This window comes from Macaca fascicularis, chromosome 12 (assembly GCF_037993035.2).
Source record: "Macaca fascicularis isolate 582-1 chromosome 12, T2T-MFA8v1.1".
Classification (NCBI taxonomy): Eukaryota; Metazoa; Chordata; class Mammalia; order Primates; family Cercopithecidae; genus Macaca; species Macaca fascicularis.
In genome coordinates, this window is record NC_088386.1 from 126501561 (window position 1) to 126520423 (window position 18863).

Genomic DNA, 18863 nt, shown 5'->3' on the forward strand with positions numbered 1-18863 from the left:
AACACTGTGCGGCAAAGAAAAAAAAATCATAACAATCCTCCTTTTTATTTTTTTTATCAAATATGCTTACCCAGAATCCTCTTTTATGAATGAACACTTTCTTACTCTTTAAGGAAACTTGCTGTCAAAAATCACACACATTTCTTCTGCTTCTATTTCTTGCCTGGGGCAATGTTTGAAGATGGATCCCTGAATGGGTATGGGGATCTCTCCTCCTCCCTCTTTGCCTCCAGTCCCACTCAACCTCCCTTAACCCAGAATAGAACCTGTTTGAATGGTTTTCATATGTAACAAATAGACTTCTAGTGTTTAAGACATTCTACAGCTCTTAAAACTAGATGGTAAAGGCCAGGGGCAGTGGCTCAGGCCTATAATCCCAACACTTTGGGAGGCTAAGGTGGGAGGATACCTCGAGCCCAGAAGTTTGAGACTAGCCTGGGCAGCATAGCAAGACCCCATATCTACAAAAATTTGAAAAATTAGCTGGGTGTTGTGGCGTGCACCTTCGGTCCCAGCTATGTAGGAGGCTGAGATGGGAGGATCACTTGAGCCCAGAAGGTCAAGACTGCAGTGAGCCATGTTCACTCTACAGCACTCCAGACTGGGTGACAGAGAAGACCTTGTCTCAAAACAAAAACAAAAACAAAAATACATGGTGGGAACTCCCATTTAAAAAATGCTTTTTTTACTTATCAAAAATGTAGCAAACAATTAAAATGAGTCTTTTGTAAGAAAAATATGTACATTTTTACATTGACGTACCTTATTTGACATCATACCTAGTATTTATTTCCAAATTAATTTTGTTCATAAAATCCATGGAAGAGAAACAGTTGCTGGTTAATAAAGTCATAAATCAGCTGGCCACGGTGGCTCACACCTGTAATCCCCGCACTTTGGGAGGCCGAGGTGGGTGGATCACCTGAGGTGAGGAGTTCAAAACCAGCCTGGCCAACATGGTGAAACCCCATCTCTACTAAAAATACAAAAATTAGCCAGGTGTGGTGGCAGGCAGCTGTAATCCCAGCTGCTCGGGAGGCTGAGACAGGAGAATCGCTTGAACCCAGGAGGCGGAGGTTGCAAGGAGCCAAGATCGCACCACTACACTCCAGCCTGGGCAACAAGAGTGAAACTCCATCTAAAAAAAATAAAAAATAATAGTAAATAAAAAATAAAGTTATAAATCCTGTAACAATTAACACTGCAAACATGTTTGATTACTATTTTCCTCTGTTCTTTCTAAAGAAAACAGTTATCCGCTGAATTGAGATTCAGGCCTATCTGTTTCTGGTACTAGCTCTGTCCTCAATTCTCCATGTGACTTTGTAAAAGATCTTTAAACACTTATGTGCTTACGTTTCCGCATCTATAAAACAAGGATAATGACAAGTTACTCTGCCTACCCGTTATGAGTGTTGTAAAGATACAAAAAGATGTTATTTCCAAAATTGTTTTGAAAAAAGTTTGTAGATAAGCCAATGGCATGCTGAACACCTATCAGAAAGACTATTATTTGGGTATTTCAGGTCTTTTCAATTTTTTGATGATAATATTATATATCAAGCAATCAAAAATTACTTTTTTGTGATCTTTAGATGATGAGGGTTGTTTGGGGTGGAAATCAATACATAAAAGAAGTGCCTCAATATGAATAGGTATGTGTTTTTTTCTGACACCAAATGTGTGGCATCTTTTCCAACAACAAACGTATTCTTCCAAAACCAATCAGTTCTTTAACTTCTCTGAAACCAACTGAGTATCCAACAATTCAATTTAATTATTTATTTTAGCAATTACAAATGTTCAGGGTCTATTTAATGTAACACAGCCTACCCAAATCTCTGAAAGTTGGGATCAATGCCAACTCTGGCACTAGCCAGAGCTGGCATTGACCCCACAGGCTAAGATGTCAGTCCCACAAGACTGCCCTACTGTAGATAACAGCCATGAATGGGGTGACCAGGCCACCCACATTTCTGTGGAGAAGACTACAACTTTGGGGGTTCACAGGACTTCCCTCAGGTTGGGTAATTCCTTAGAATGATTCACAGAACTCAGAAAGTATTCTACTTATGATTAGTTTTATTATAAAGAACACAACTGAGGGATGACTGGCTTTGTTGAGTGAGCGTGTGGAGGCGTTCTGGTGGCTGGTTGTGATTGGCAATTTGCAGCATCCTCATATCCATTCACAGGTCAAAATGAAAATCTTCATGACGACCTTGATCAGCAAGACAATCACCCTGGAGGTGGAGCCCAGGGACACCATGAAAAATGTGAAGGCCAAGATCCAGGATAAAGAAGGCATCCCCAGCCTCCTGAGTAGCTGGGATTACAGGCGTGCACCACCACAGCTGGCTAATTTTTGTATTTTGTTTTTGGTAGAGATGGGGTTTCACCATGTTGGCTAGGCTGGCCTCAAACTCCTGACTTCAAGTGATCCACATTAATTCTTCACTCGTGCATTCGCAGTGCCCAATGATGGCACTACTCTGCACTATAGCCATTTGCCCCAACTTAAGTTTGGAAATTACCAGTTTCAGTAAACAGTTAAACCTGCTCAAAATGTTAATAAAGGTTTTGTTGCATGGAAAAAAATAAAACCTCAGGAAGAACCAAATATAGGGCAAGGTGGGGAAGGAGGGACAGAGCTTTCATGACCTCTCCAGGTGAGCCTCAACCCTACCTCCCAACACATAAATGCATTCACCAATTCAGAAGCTCCCTGAACCCTGTCGTTCAGGGGTTTTTATCAAGGTTTCATTATGTTGGCAAGATTGATTAAGTCACTTGCCACTGGCAATTGACCTCAATCTTCTGCCCTTCTCTTCTCCCCAGACGTCAAGGTTTGGGGTTGAAAATTCTAATCTTCCAGTCACGTGGTTGGTACTTATAAAACACCCATCATTTTGGAATTTCCAAGAGTTTAGGGACTTTGTGCCAGGAACTGGGGACAAAGATCAACTATGTATTTTTTAAAGTATACCACAGTAGGGCTGATCACGTGTGTATTAGTCTGTTCTCGCATTGCTATAAAGGACTACCTGAGACTGGGTAATTTATGAAGAAAAGAGGTCTAATTGACTCACAGTTCCACAGGCTCTAAAGGAGGCACAGCCAAGAAGCCTCAGGAAACTTACAATCATGGAAGATGGCAAAAGGAAAGCAAGTACATTTTACCATGGTGAAGCAGGAGAGAAAGAGTGAAGGGGGAAGTGCTACACACTTTTGAAAAACCAAATCTCATGAGAACTCACTCATTATCAAGAGAACACCAAGGGGGATGTCCTCCCCCATGATCCAATCACCTTCCTCCAAGCATCTCCTCCAGCGCGGGGGATTACAATTCAATATGAGATTTGGGCAGGGACACAAATCCAAACCACATGATTCCTCCCCTGGCCCCTCCCAAATCTCATGTCCTTCTCACATTGCAAAATAAAATTATCCCTTCTCAACAGTCAACAGACCCCCCGTCTTAACTCATTTCAGCATTAACACAAAAGTCCATAATCAAAAGTCTCATGAGACAAGGTAAGATCCTTCAACCTATGAACCTGTAAAATCAAAAACAAGTTAGTCGTTTTCAAGATACAATGGGGGTACACACATTGGGTAAATGCACCCATTCCACATGGGAGAAATTGGTGAAAACAAGGGACTATGACCCCGTGCAAGTCTGAAACCCAGCAGGAAAGTCATTCAATCTCAAACCTATAATTTCCTTTGACTCTATATCTCACATCCAGGCCACACTGATACAAGGGGTAGGCTCCTAAGGCCTTGGACATCTCCACCCCTGTGGCTCTGCAGAGTACAACACCCTCAGCTGCTTTCATAGGCTGATGTTGGGTGCCTGTGGTTTCTCCATGTGCACGGTGCAAACTGTCAGTGGATCTACCATTCTGGGGTCTGGAGGATGGTGGCCTTCTTCTCACAGCTCCACTAGGCAGTGCTCCAGTGGGAAATCTTTGTGGGGGCTCCAACCCCATATTCCCCTCTGCACTGCCCTAGCAGAGGTTCTACATAATGGCTTTGCCCCCTGAAGCAGACTTCTGCCTGGACATCCAGATTTTCCATACATCCTCTGAGATCTAGGTGAAGGCACCCAAGGCTCAACTTTTGCACTCTGTATACCCGCAGGCTTAATATCACATGGAAGCTGCCAAGGCTTGGGGCTTGTACCCCCTGAAGCAACGCCCTGAACAGTACCTTGGCCCATTTTAGCCACAGCTGGAACTGTGCAGTGGCAATGCAGGATGCCATGTCCCAAGGCTGTAAAGAGCAGTGGGGCCCTGGACTTGGCCCACAGAACCATTCTTCCCTCTTGGGCCTCTAGGCCTGTGATGGGAGGGGCTGCCGCAAAGGTCTCTGAAATGCCTTCAAGGCATTTTCCCTATTATCTCAGCTATCAACATTTGGCTCCTCTTTACTTACGCAAATTTCTGCAGCCAACTTGAAATCCTCTGCAGAAAATGGGTTTTTATTTTCTACCACGTGGTCAGGCTGCAAAATTTCCGAACTTTTATGGTCTGCTTTCCTTTTAAATATAAGTTCCCATTTCAGATCATCTTTTTGCTCACACATATGGCCATATGCTGTTAGAAGCAGCCAGGTCACATGTTGAATGCTTTGCTGCTTAGAAATTTCTTCCGCCAGATGCCTTAAATCACCTCTCTCAAGTTCAAAGTTCCACGGATTCCTAGAATAGGGGCACAATGCCACCAGTCTCTTTGGTAAAGCATAGCAAGAGTGACCTTTACTCCATTTCCTAATAAGTTCCTCATCTCCGTCTGAGACCACTTCAGTCTGGACTTCACTGTCCATATCACAATCAGCATTTTGGTCACAACAATTTAACAAGTCTCTAGCATGTTCCAAACTTTCCCTCATCTTCCTGTCTTCTTTTAAGCTCTCCAAACTGTTCCAACCTCTGCCCATTACCCAGTTCCAAAGCTGCTTCCACATTTTCAGGTATCTTTATAGCAATGCCCCTCTCCCAGTACCAATTTTCTGTATTAGTCTGTTCTCGCATTGCTATAAAGAACTACCTGAGACTAGGTAATTTATGAAGAAAAGAGGTTTGATTAACTCATAGTTCCATAGGCTATACAGGAAGCATGGCCGGGGAGGCCTCTGGGAATTTACAATCATGGCAGAAGGTGAAGGGGAAGCAGGCACATCTTCACATGATGGAGCAGGAGACAGGGTGTGAAGGGGGAAGTGCCACACACTTTTAAACAACCAGATTTCATGAGCACTCACTCACCATCACAAGAACAGCAAGAGGGGAGTCAACCACCATGAGTCAATCACCTCCCACCAGGCCCCTCCTCCAACCCTGGGGATTACAATTCCACATGAGACCTGAGTGGGGACACAAATTCAAACCAGATTAATGTGAAAGGGAAAAACAACAAAATATCCTGGCTTCTTTCTAACCTAATGTCAATACCAGAGCACCCATAGTCAATGAAGATTGCCTCCCCCATTTCCCAAAGTGCCAGGTGAGGTGAGAGCAGAAAAAGAGATAACTGGATCTACAGAGTGTACTCCAGTTGAAACGCATCAGGAAGCAGATGCTCTGAATTCAGACGTCTGAGGTCCTGGAGCCCCGCACAAATGGTCCTTGTCCTTCTCACCAGGCCTGGGCATTGATGCTGAGCTGGAGGCTTCCAGGGTCTCTTCGCCCTCACAGGAATCAGAGTCTTCACTGCTGATCACTGCACGAAGGAACAAAATCCCTTAGGGTCTCAGTGTGGGACCCAGGAGCCAACACAGCAGGAAACACACAATTAGGGACACCAGGAAAGACCCGGGAGCTTGTGTGACTTGCAGGTAGGAATGTCCCTACCCAGCACAGTTACAGTGCTCCTGCGGAATGCTGAGACGCAGGGTCCTGGTGCTCCAGTCACTGAAACTAGACCCTGAGGCTGGGGACAAATGGCCACAGTGGCCAGCTTTGAGTGTCTTGCTCTCCATTTCCTTACCCCCTCTCTCTCCTTCCCCTTCCCATTGTCTCTGTCCATTTCTCCACTCCTGCTTCTTTCTTGCAGCTTCTCCCTCTTTGTTTCTCAATCTGTTTGTCCTCACTCTGGCATTTTCTGTTTCTGCCTCTTTTACTTCCTTGCACCTCTATCACTCTCCCCTGGCTTTCTTGCTCTACATACCTACCCTCCACGTCTCCTCTGAGCCACTTCTCCCACTCCCAGGTCTCTCTGTACTTTTCCATTTCCCCACTGACTTTCCTCTGTCATGCAGAAGCTCCCTGAACTAAGCACCAGAATCCACGTCTCCCAGCATTCATCCGAGCTCCCTGGGCCACCATGTGGGACTCTGACCACACACCCAGCCTGTCACCTCTGCTGTGACTCACACAGTGTCACCACATCAACCTTACTGATTATTATACCCTCCACCAGCCTTACAGATTATTTCAGGGGCTTGGTTACACGCCTTCCTTGCCATCTGGATGTCTTCCAGGAGCACAAAACTAGGTTGCACCCAATTTTGGGATCTAGATAGCTTTGCCCCTAGAACAAATAGTGATCTTTGAAGAATTTCTATCTTTTTCCCTCAAAAAAGCCTTATGGTACCCCTCTTCCTCTCTCTCTCCCCAGTTGACTTCAGAGGATCACTCTAGCACTAAATTTCACCTTCTTCCATACTGCCTCACTGCAGATACATTTCTTACTTTCTGTTTTTCTCTCTGTGTTTATCTTTTTACCTTGAACTCTATTTTGTTTTTCTCTTTTCCCTTTACCTGTCATTCTTATTTACTAACTGATAAATGTCTTGGCTGAATTTTGTGTTCTTCACTTAATTAACTTAATCATTAATAAAGACCTTAAGGGCCAGGCACGGTGGCTCACGCCTGTAATCCCAGCACTTTGGAAGGCCGAGGCAGGTGGATCATGAAGTCAGGAGATCGAGACCATCCTGGCTAACAGGGTGAAACCCCGTCTCTAGTAAAAATACAACAAATTAGCCAGGCATGGTGGTGGGCACCTGTAGTCCCAGCTACTTGGGAGGCTGAGGCAGGAGAATGGCGTGAACCTGGGAGGCGGAGCTTGCAGTGAGCCGAGATCGCGCCACTGCACTCCAGCCTGGGCGACAGGGTGAGACTCCCTCTCAAAAAAATAAAAATAAATATAAATAAATAAATAAATAAATAAAGACCTTAAGTTCTTAACTTAATTCTTATACTTATTTCCACAAAAGTAGCTTATTACATGTACATGTACATATAAATATAATTCTTAGGCTAGGTGCGGTAGTGCACACCTGTTATCCCAGCACTTTGGGAGGCCAAGGCAGGCAGATCACCCACGGTAGGGAGTTTGAGACCAGCCTGGCCAACGTGGCAAAACTCCATCTCTACTAAAAATACAAAAACTTACCAGGTGTGGGGGTGCATGCCTGTAATCTCAGCTACTCAGGAGGCTGAGGCAGTAGAATTGCTTGAGCCCAGGAGGCAGAGGTTGCAGTAAGCTGAGATCGCACCACTGCCTTCGCCCTCCAGCCTGGATGACAGAGCAAGACTCCGTCTCAAAAACAAATAAATATAAATAAATAAATACATACAATTCTTAGAACTATTTTTGTGATGCTTTCCATACAAATACATCAGTGATGTCATAGTTTGCCAAAATATGTGTCTAGTTTTTAGGGCACAAAAATACGAATACTTTCATTTCCTGACAATATGAAGTATGCTCTTTATTATGTGCCAGACACTGTCATGCTAGGTTCGAAGGACACAGTGAGAACAAGCAGCTGTGGTCCAGAGAGAGCACGTGCTAAGCACACGATCACAACAAGGCAGGAGTTTTATCTCACAGCAAGCAAGAAGTGCTCTGGAACAGACAGGCCAGTCCAGGAAACAGGAAGAGGCTTATGGGAATAAATATCATGTGAGCAGGAGGTAGCCAGATTAGGGAGGAGATGAGAAGGATAGAGGCCAAGAAAACAGACCCTGATAGAAGACAGAGCATGGGCAAAGTAATTTGAATAACTATAAGAAGCCAACGTGACTTCTTGGAGTGAGAGAATAGAGGCTGGAGAAATAGGAAGGGTCCTCATTGCCCAGCTTTGAAAGTCTAGTAAAGAGATCAACTTCAACGCAGGTGTCATGCCAGTCATTGAAGGTTAGGTAGGAAGACAGCACAAACACACCCGAACTTTGGTATGATGTGGCAGCTGAAGTTCATGAGAGAGTTATCAGAGATCTCATTAGCATCACAGCATTAGGGATAGAGAAAAATGATCAGGTGGCAAATGTTACCAGGTACAGTGCACGGGGCTGGATGGCTGATAGGGCATGGGGGTTGAGGGAGGGAAGAACTCAGGAGGATTCCTTTCTGGTTTTTTTTGTTGTTATTGTTGTTTTTGAGACAGAGTTTAGCTCTTATTGCCCAGGCTGGAGTTCAATGGCTCTATCTCGCCTTACCGCAACCTCTGCCTCCCATGTTCAAGCAATTCTCCTGCCTCAGCCGCCCAAGTAGCTGGGATTACAGGCATGCACCACCATGCCCAGCTAGTTTTTGTATTTTTAGTAGAGACAGGGTTTCTCCATGTTGGTCAGGCTGGTCTCGAACTCACAACCTCAGGTGATCCGCCCACCTCGGCCTCCCAAAGTGCTGGGATTACAGGCGTGAGCCACTGTACCTGGCAAGATTCCTGAATTTCTTGCTTGAGAAAACTTGACAGTAATGGCCACTTTACCAAAAAGGGAGTTCTGGAAGAGGAGGAGGAAGGGGAAAAGGAGGAGGATGTGGTTTCATGGAAGAATGTGTCTCCTCTCTCACTGCCTCACTGATCTCCACCAATTTCTTATTTGCTCTTTACATTCACTCTCTTCCTGGCTTCTTCGTGCCTCTCCCCCGCTTTCTCTGTTCCTGGTATTTACATTGACCTCATGTTTCTCTCTCCATATGATTTTTCTCACTGTCCCTCATTTGAGTTTTCAGTTTATCTCTCCTCTGCCATGTCTCTCACTTCCTCCCCTCTGTCTCTGTGTTTCCGGGGCTTCCCTTGATCCTCTGTCTGCCTCGACCCCTCCAAGCATTTTCTTCCTATGTCTTGTTCTTGTCTCAAAAAGTCATGTCCCTTCATTCCTTTTTTGGCTTTAACTCTACCCCCAGGGCCTTTTCCCTCACCCTCCCCATTCTGAAGGTTGTCTCCAATGACCTTTCTTCCTTGCAAATCTGATGGTCGCACACCTTGTTTGCCTGATCTTGTGGCAACTTCCAGCAAGCAGGACAAAATTATTTCCTTGTCAATCCTCCACCAACCTAGGAAAGCTTAGACATCATGTCCACTTAGGTAAAACTGGGCTCACTCCTAAAACTTGCTATTCTGTGGCCCAATCGTCCACCTCTTCCATATTCACGCTCCTCAGCTTCTCCACCCAGGACGCCATGCTCCAGGGAGGCGTTCAGCTCTCCTTTCTCTCCTGCCTGGAAGACTTAGGGCGCATACTCTAGGGGTCCTGCCAGTGAGTGCCTCTCACAGTGTTGCAGCCTAGGCACATCACATGCCTCATCCTGCTTGCTTCCCTCACAAATTTGAAAGTGGCTGGAGGTTGGGCTCCTGTCAGAGAGGGAGGTGGGAAGAAAAGCCCTTCCTCCCTCCACACCCTGAGCTAATCAGGTAATTGGTCACTTAAAAGGCAGGATTCAATTGCAGTACCTTGTCTACCATGTGGCCGTCCACTGGGCATCTCTTCTGACCCTCTCTCCTTTTTTATTTGGAGATCCTTGAGTTCCCTGGTTTCTGAAGAGAGAATATAAAATGAGAGACCAGATCCAGTGGCCGGGAAAAGGACTGAGATATGACCACACTGAGCACTGCAGTTGGGAGCGGAAGTGAACTGCTCCTAGGGAGGTGATGCCCCTCTCCGAGGACCCCTGCTGTCCAGCCAAGTCCTGCTCTACCTCTTCCCATCTTGTCAGACCTTGTTCTCTCTCTCCTACTCAGCCTCCCACCAGGATCCAGTCCCCAGGCTTCTGCCCTAGGAAGGCATCTCTGCATCGTGGACTTAGCCAGCTTCTCTCTTGTCTCCCAGTGCATCTGTCTCTCTCCTCCCCAGCAATGCTGCAGGAGGACGCATTCCTCATTCTCCGTTTTCCTTTCCCAACTCTCTTCTTCTACATCTCTTCCAAGCTACATATCAGGCCCCAGTCCTGTTCTCTCTGTCTCTCCGTGTCTTTTTCTGCGTTCCTCACTTCAACTAGAAGACATACCTTTCCGTTACGTCAATGTCTACCTGCAGTGGACACTGGTCTATCCTTCTACTGTCATTCAGGACTCCTTGGGGTCTCCCTGTAGATAATGATCATTTGACACAGCACTGCCTTCCCCCTTCTGTGTGTGCTACAGACATCTACCACTAGTCACCCATGCAAACACCTGGCCGTCATCAGCCTTACCTACTTGGGTGCTTGTGTTTGCTTGCTGTCTTCCAAGAGCATCACCTGGGCCAAGGATAGAATGTTCTGGCTTTATATATGTTGACTTCACATCCCGGACAGGCTCAGAGGTTTCTGTTCTGGTTCCAGAATGGATGACCCCTAGATGACATTATGATTTCATAAATATGGCACTGTGATGTCATAAATCAAAACCTAAAGTTTTTATTTAAATGCATTAATAAATTAATCAAATATCCTTTTTATCATGTATCCCAATTATCAGTGACATCAGAATGACCTTCCACAGCTCTGAGAGTTCTCTAATATTTCTTCTATGTCATTCATATCAGAAAAAGTGATCATGAAATGCTGAACAAAGAAATAAAATTTGTTATGGACATTACGGTCTAAGGATGAGGGATATTAGGAAAAATAGAAAAAAGAAGAAGACCAAGAATCTAGAAACAGAGGCTAGTTATAGCACAAAAGTACTAAAGGGTTTTTGAAAAGGCCCATCTGGTATCTGAAAGGTAGCTCCTAGCTGCATGCCCCAGGGATGATGGATGAGGGTTTGTATGGGAGGCACAGTGGTGCCGTGGTCCTATGTGAAAGACCCAACAGGGAAGATAGTCTGTCCCACAGAAGGAACATGCCCATCATTTCCCTCCAGCCACCACAGCACGGGCCATCACTGGATGTAAGCTCAAAGTACCAAGGCAGCAGCCAGATTCAAGCAGATGCAGGCAGAAAAACAGTGAAGCAGACACATGGGTAAAATGAGCAGGCTCAGCACCAGCAGGAACCAGCAGCGAGTGTGCTTAAGGGGTGTAGGAGGAAGAAGTCCTCCCAGGCAACCTGGAGGATAAGGACTTGTTATTGAAATCCTGAACTTGGAGACAATGTAGATGCAAACACTAAAAATTCGGGACAATCATAAACAGAGGCAACCCTCTCTTCCCTTACCCCCAGCACATTCCAGAATGGGGCAAGAACAGCAGAGGATCACAGCACAATCAAGAGGAACAGACCAACAGGAGATGAGGAATCTAATCGTGACCAGGTCGGGCTTTGAAAAGGGTCTTCACAGCCAGGTGCAGTGGCTCACACCTGTAATCCCAGCACTTTGGGAGGCTGAGGCAGGAGGATCACTTGAGCCCAGGAGTTCAGACCAGCCTGGGCAATATAGTGAGACCCTATCTCTACAAACAATTAAAAATTAGCTGGGCGTGGTGGTACCTGCCTATGGTGTCAGCTACTGGGAGACTGAGATGAGAGGATCGCTTCAGGCCAGGAATTCAAGGCTGCAGTGAGTTATGACTGTGCTGCTGCACTCCAGCCTGGGCAACAGAGGGAGGCTCTGCCTTTAAAAAATAGAGAGAGAGACAGTTTCACCATCTGGAGCTGGCCGCCTGATCCTTTTTTTTTTTTTTTTTTTTTTGAGACAGAATCTCACTCTGTCACCCAGGGTGGAGTGAAGTGGCGCAATCTCAGCTCACTGCAACGTCCACCTCCTGGGTTCAAGCAATTCTCATGCCTCAGCCTCCCAAGTAGCTGGGACTTCAGGCATGTGCCACCATGCCTGGCTAATTTTTTTTTTTTTTTTTTTTTTTTTGTAGAGATGGGTTTTCGCCATGTCAGCCAGGCTAGTCTCGAACTCCTGGCCTCAAGCGATCTGCCCACCTCAGCCTCCCAAAGTGCTAGGATTATAGGCGTAAGCCACTGTGCCCAGCCCCACCTGATTCTCGAAGTCAGACTCCAGCCCTGAGAGTGGGGGACTGGGTCACTGCACCCTTGGCTGAGAGGGTCTTGGCCAGACAACCCCGCTGAGTATCCTCCATGAGACATTCTGGTAACTGGCGATGGCAGAGTGAACCTGCCTTTGTCCCCACAGCTACCCTGCCCAGGGCCCTTAGCTCATTTCCTGCGAAGTCCTGGTTGCCTCATGCCCACCTCCTTTTACACCACACCCTCCCTCTCCACATCTGTTCATGCTTTCTCATTGGCCTTTCCATGAGGACTCAGAGTTTGGGTCACCTCCACTCCCTCCAGCTCTTTGTATTCTTTTTTCCCTGGACCTTTTTTTCTGCATGTGTTTCCCCACTTTTGTTTCATGTTTCTGTCTTTTCCATTAGATTCCCTGGGTAACAGGAAGAACGTAACTTCTGTCACAGTAGCAGAAAGACAGAAACAGCCCATCATTAACTGATGAATGAATAAACAAAATGCAGTAGAGACATGATGGAATATTACTCAGCCATCAAAAGGACTTGAGATAATAATTCATGTTACCACGTGGAAAAAACCTGGAAACATCATATTAAGTGAAGGAAGCCCAGACACAGAAGGCCACATATTGTGTGATTCCATTTACATGAACTGTCTGGAATAGGCAAATTTGTAGAGGCGGAAAGTAGATTACTGATTGCCGGAGATTAGGGGCAGAGGGAAATTAGATGATTGGTTAATGGGCATAGGGTTTCCATTTGGGATGATTAAACCATTTTGAAACTACAGACAGGTGATGGTTGTACAACATTGTGAATATACTAAATGTCACTGAATTCCACACTTTAAAATGGTTAACATCTGAATTTTACCTCCTTCCCTCCCAAAAAATAACAAAGGCTCTGGGTTCATCTTTTCTCACCTGATCTAGGCAACCCCATACATTGTCCCTCTGGGTTTCGGTTTCCTAATCTGCAAAATGGGCACATAAATAATACTACTCTCCAAAGGCATCCATGAACACTAAACCCAGAGCTGCCACAGAGCAGGCATTCAATCACAGTGAGCTGTTCATAACACGGTTATTTTTATTGTTGACCTTCAACGTCTTTCAATTCCCCTCCTTCTTCCTCTCTCTCTCAAAATACCCTCATCCTCTTCTCAGCACATGCATCACTTCCTCTCTGTGTCTTTCTGTGTGACTGCCTTTCTCTTTGAATATTCCTGCTGCTGAACAACATGCCCCCGTTTAAATCGGCCCCTTCTTCTGGCATCACCAAGAGTATCTTCTTTGACGTTGGTGGCCATAGGCACATCCTTCTTAGCCCTTCAGGGTTCTCACTGAAAGTCTCCTATAAACTAGTCATTCACACTCAGATCCTCACTCTACCCTCCAGGTTATTGGGGAGAAAGTCTGTTTTTGCCACCTCTTGAGAGTGCTCTTGGATTCCAACTGGAGTCAGGTCACTTTGGAATCAACACAAAGTGACCCTCAACCAGCTCTGCCACCATCCCCAGCAGTGTAGTCTTCCCTCAGACCTCAGTTTCCTGTCTCCTCTTCTTCTTAGTAGACCAGAAAACAAAGTTTTCATCCAGACATTATTACCTTGTTTACAGCTTGGCTGAAAGCTGGGCATTTTGGGTGTCTTTTTTCCGTCCCTTTTCTGGGAAAAGGGGAGCGCTGAACAAAGAAAAGAATTAATTAGAGTCTGCAAGCAAGTGACCAGGAACCCCAACTCGTGACCACATGAATACAGCACCCGTGTGTTCTTACAATTCAGTGGGAAACTCCTAGGCCTTCAGTCACTCTGAATCTCAGTGACTTGTGACTTGGTGTTGCTTATTTCTTCCTCTAAGGCAGCCACGAAAGAAAATAACACAACACATAACCACTGAAATCCTATAGGTGATGAGCCTCTCAGGTTTTAAGGATGACGGAGCAGTAGAAAAATTGTAAACCATAATTAATCATCCAACAAGATGATCAGAGAGGAGCGAAAGCGTATCTCATACAAATTCCGTAAGTGGAATGTCTCGTGACCTGTGCAAATCTTCCGGAAGAAACAAAGGGGTTTCCTGAGGAGAAGAGCTAAGATCCTAGAGAGATGCCTGTAGGTAAGAGAAGCCCAACAGCCTTAAATGTGGGGCTAGAAAACAGCAGAGTTTTGGCTAAATTGGGTCTGGAAAGATGAGTGGTTCCCAAAGAGAGGACATGGTGGAGGAACTAGACAGAGTTCCTCAGGGGTGACCCAGACCCAAGGAACAAAGGGAGGACTCTGTGAAGGCTACAAGCAGGGAGCAAATATTGCCACACTGGGAAATGTCCTGAAACGCCTGGACCAAGGACCCCGGAGTCTGCCAACAAAGGGAGGCCAGGGCATAGGTTAGTTATATTCACACCGCCTATCACAGGGACATGTAAGCATTTCTTTATTTTTTTTGTTATTTATTTATTTATTTATTTATTTATTTATTTATTTATTAGACAGAGTCTCACTCTTTGTTGCCCAGGCTGGAGTGCAATGGCGTGATCTCAGCTCACTGCAAACTCCACCTTCCAGGTTCAAGCAATTCTCCTGTCTCAGCCTCCTGAGTAACTGGGATTTATACAGGCATGTGCCACCACACCTGGCTAATTTTGTATTTTTAGTAGAGATGGGGTTTCTCCATGTTGGTCAGGCTGGTCTCGAACTCCTGACCTCAGGTGATCCACCTGCCTCGGCCTCCCAAAATGCTGGGATTACAGGCGTGAGCCACCGCCGCGGCCGCATGTGAGCATTTCATGAATACTTGTTCAATGAATGACTGACCAAATGAAAGAAAGAAAAGCAGACCTAGACCCCAAAACACAGGAGAAAGAATTGATTACCCTTTTTGAAGCTTTTATGAATCTCAATTAAATCAGGATACTCCTTCAAGTTAACCCTGCTGAACAGGACTGACAGAACTGAACAATCAAACACCTTCTCCAGGTGGCAGAGAACGTGGTACACAACTCTCTGTACAGGAATCAAGTTTATACAAGCTTCTTGAGAATCCTGTTAAAAAAGTCAATGGAAAAAGTAAACAAAATAATAGCTTTAAAGTTAAACAAAGATCGACAATGTAATTGCATAGAATACTTCCATTGTTCTCAGTGTAGGTTACTATTTTTCATGTAATATTCTAGAACTTCTTAAATATTTGATCCACTGTGTTAGAAAAACAAGTCAACCCTTCCTCTTGACTTTTGAGTTTTCATCCTGCCCAGGATGCCTTGGGAATAAATCTTACGGTGATTTTGTTGACTACACAGTAATCACTGCCCCCACACTCCCCACCTTCCCGCTATGGTATGAGAAGTCCTGAACAGGCTCCGGGAGACAGGGAGATGGTTCTTCCCTTGCCAAGAAGAACACAACAGGAAGAGCAAAATCGCACACTGAAGACATGGCTTCCTTCTCTGTACCTCCAGGGCACTGTTCAAAATACCTGAATTCCAAGGCTCCAGAACTACCCAACAAAATTTAAACACTTTAGACGAGACAACAGCAAGGCAGAAATTTGTTTGATAACAATTATAATGGCACAAAATCTCTGGGGGTTTCATCTGACACACGTAGACATGACAAAGAAATACTGCTTCCATTGTCTTAGTTATCTTAATTTTGTTTTATTCTTGTATGTTGCATAAATCACTACATATTTGCAGAGCATATCAGTTTCACTCCATCCATGTCACCATTACCGTCCACTCCCACCCCAATACTTGCTATAAAAGAACAGGGCAGCCGGGCACAGTGGCTTACGCCTGTAATCCCAGCACTTTGGGAGGCCAAGGTGGGTGGATCACTTGAGGTCAGGAGTTCGAGACCAGCCTAATCAATATGGTGAAACCCCGTCTCTACTGAAAATACAAAAATTAGCCAGGCATGGTGGTGGGCGCCTGTAGTCCCAGCTACTCGGGAGGCTGAGACAGGAGAATTGCTTAAACCCAGGAGGTGGAGGCTGCAGAGAGCTGAGATTGTGCCACTGCACTCCAGCCTGGGTGACAGAGCAACACGCCATCTCAAAAAAAAAAAGGCGGGGGGGCTTCAGTTAGAAATAGAGTGCCTTGTCCAGGAAAGGTGGCTCACACCTGTAATCTCAACACTTTGGGAGGCTGAGTTAGGAGGTTCACTTGAGGCCAGGAGTTCGAGACCAGCCTGAGTAACACAGCAAGACCCCATCTCTACCAAAAAAAAAAAAAATTAGCCAGGTGTGGTGGCATGCACCTGTAATCTCCCAGCTACCCAGCAGGCTGAAGCAAGAGGTTTGCTTGTGCCCAGGAGATCTAGGCTGCAGTGAGCCATAATTTTGCTACTTTACTCCATCCTGGGCCACAGAGTGAGATGCTGTCTCTAAACAAAACAAAACAAAAAGAAAAGAAAACAAAAGAAAAAGAAATAGAAATGTCTTTAATGACATCTGTTTACCCCATTACCTTCTACCTTATACAATAATTAACCAGCAGAAAAGGGCCTTCCCACAAAAGGCATAAAAGGCCTTTCAGGCAGTTAGCAATATACTAAACTTTGAATCCAGGATGCCAAATATAAATGAATGTGGGGGCCAGACCACAGTGGGTGATGGAATAAACTTCACTTACAGCATACATCTTTTCAGTGATAAAAGAATTGTCTCTGAGGCTTTCAAGAAAAGGAAATAGCTTTGTTATTGCATTTGCTATCTCCACCTTATTTTCCTTGAAGTGATTGACAAAGATCTCACAGGAAATCTCCTTCTTCTGGACTGCTGCAAACATCCTAAGGAAAAAAAGTACAATGAGAAAATAAACATCAAGATTTCAAGATGCCTTTCCCAGCCAAAACATTCCAGACCCAGATGACTTCACTTGCAAGTTCTTCAAAACATACATTTAAGATAGAATATAACCAATCTTACACAAACTCTTCCAGTGAATAAAGAAAAAAGGAACACACTCTAACTCACTAGAGAAGGATAGCATAATTCTGATACACAACCTGACAAAGACATTACAAAAATGAAAAGCACAGGTTACTATCTCCCATGGACAGAGATGGGAAAACAGCAACAAAACATTAGCAAGTCAAATCCAGCAATAGTTAAAAAGAATAATACATCATGACTAAGTGGGACTTATTCCAGGAATGCAAGAATTTTTTAACATTTAAAAATCAGGAAATGGTGCTTCCTTCGGCAGCACATACACTAAAATCAGAATAATACAGAGACTAGCATGGCCCCTGCACTAGGATGACACACAAATTTGTAAAACATACCATTAAAAAAAATCAGGAGGCCGGGCACTGTGGCTCACGCCTATAATCCCAGCACTTTGGGAGGCTGAGGCGGGCAGATGACGAGGTCAGGAGTTCGAGACCAGCCTGGCCAATATGATGAAACCCCATCTCTACTAAAAATACAAAAATTAGCCGGGCATGGCATGGTGGTATATACCTGTAATCCCAGCTACTCAGGAGGCTGAGGCAGGAGAATCACTTGAACCTGCGAGGCAGAGGTTGTGGTGAGCCAAGATTGTGCCATTGCACTCCAGCCTGGGCAACAGAGCAAGACTCTGTCTCAAAAAAAAAAAAAAAAAAAAAAAATCAGGAACTAAATATCACCAGATTGACAAAATAAAGGGAAAAAAATGATAATTTCAATAGATCCAGAAAAAGTGAAAATATAATAAAATATCTGTTCATGATTTTTAACTCACAGAAAACTAAGAATAGAAAGTAACTTTTTTAATATAATGAAGTATATAAACAAACAAAACCCTATGACTAACACTATACTTAAATGTGAAATACTAAATACTTTCCCACTCAATTTGAGAACCAGACAAAAATGTCTACTGTCACCATTTCCATTTAACACTTACTAGAAATCCTAGACAATGCAATAAGGTGAGAAAAAGAAATAAAAAGAATAAACCCAAAAGGGAGGAAATATAACTACCATATTTTGCAGATGACTATATACTTGGAAAATCTAAAGGAATGAATAAACTATTAGAATTAATTAGTAATTTCAGTAAAGTATCTGGATTCAAGGTTAATATGCAAAAATAAATTGTGTTTTTGTATACTAGCAAATTACAAGTTTAAATAACAATAGAAAAACAATATCCTTTTCAGAAGCATCAAAACCACTAACAATAAAGGTAAATCTAACAAAAGATGTTCAAGAACACTACACTGAAAATCATAGAACTTTTGCTGAGAGAAATTAAAGAAAGCCAAAATAAATGGAAAGGTATATCTGTGGATTGAAGACTAAATATTAATATGTAAATTCTCCCCAACTGATTCACAGATTCAATATAATTTTAATAAAATTCAAGTGGAATTGTTTGTGGAAACAGACAAACTGATTTTAAAATATAAATGAAAATGCAAAAGACCAAAAGAGTCTTGAAAAAGAATCACAATGTTTTAACTTCATATAAAGTTACAGTAACTAAGACAACATGATATGGGCATAAAGACAAGCATATAAATCAACAGAGACTACAAGAAAGAGAAACACACACGTAAGGTCACCAAATTTACAACAAAGACACTGCCACATTTCAGCCGGGAAAAGGATGGTCTCTTCATGAAATGGTGTTGAAGCAATTGAACACCCTACCTCATACCATGCACAAAACTTTATTTCAAATGAATCATAGACCTAAACGTGAAAGATAAAATAGTAAAGCTTCTAGAGCAGGTAGTATAA

At 44.1% G+C, this 18863-nt stretch overlaps 1 protein-coding gene and 1 non-coding gene across 10 annotated transcripts; one reads left to right on the plus strand and one right to left on the minus strand.

The window, feature by feature from the left end:
• Nucleotides 1-2064: 2064 nt before the first annotated feature.
• On the minus strand, nucleotides 2065-17013 carry LOC102116643 (nuclear body protein SP140-like protein). 9 transcript variants are annotated; one of them, XR_010580126.2, is made up of 8 exons: nucleotides 16765-17009; nucleotides 15007-15175; nucleotides 13744-13818; nucleotides 10431-10571; nucleotides 9691-9774; nucleotides 8668-8737; nucleotides 7401-7523; nucleotides 5066-5723 (listed from the first exon to the last, which is right to left on the minus strand). XR_010580126.2 is itself a non-coding variant. In XM_065526210.2 (7 exons), exons 1-6 carry the CDS (start codon nucleotides 16918-16920, stop codon nucleotides 9696-9698), a joined length of 699 nt encoding a protein of 232 aa, XP_065382282.1. In that variant the 5' UTR covers nucleotides 16921-17012; the 3' UTR covers nucleotides 5099-5723; nucleotides 9691-9695. The 9 variants fall into 9 exon arrangements, 7 of the variants coding, with proteins under 7 accessions (XP_005574617.2, XP_015288423.3, XP_065382281.1 ...); XR_010580124.2 differs by lacking the exon at nucleotides 5066-5723 and adding an exon at nucleotides 10245-10323 and having other exon boundaries at nucleotides 16765-17013; XM_065526210.2 differs by lacking the exons at nucleotides 7401-7523; nucleotides 8668-8737 and adding an exon at nucleotides 10245-10323 and having other exon boundaries at nucleotides 5099-5723; nucleotides 16765-17012.
• A 311-nt stretch (nucleotides 17014-17324) lies between these two features.
• LOC123568106 (U6 spliceosomal RNA) lies at nucleotides 17325-17428 on the plus strand. Its single transcript, XR_006691334.2, has one exon. It is a non-coding gene; the product is annotated as a U6 spliceosomal RNA (small nuclear RNA).
• The last annotated feature ends 1435 nt before the right edge of the window (nucleotides 17429-18863 follow it).

What these genes read in the sequence shown, in the direction of transcription:
- LOC102116643 (XM_005574560.5), bottom strand. Translation starts at nt 16,920, where the DNA reads ATGTTTGCAGCAGTCCAGAAGAAGGAGATTTCCTGTGAGATCTTTGTC. An exon ending in TCATAAAAGCTTCAAAAAGG is followed by an intron (nt 13,819 to 15,006) that starts GTAATCAATTCT and finishes TTCTTTGTTCAG; the next exon opens with CGCTCCCCTTTTCCCAGAAA. An exon ending in TCAGCCAAGCTGTAAACAAG is followed by an intron (nt 10,572 to 13,743) that starts GTAATAATGTCT and finishes AATGTCATCTAG; the next exon opens with GGGTCATCCATTCTGGAACC.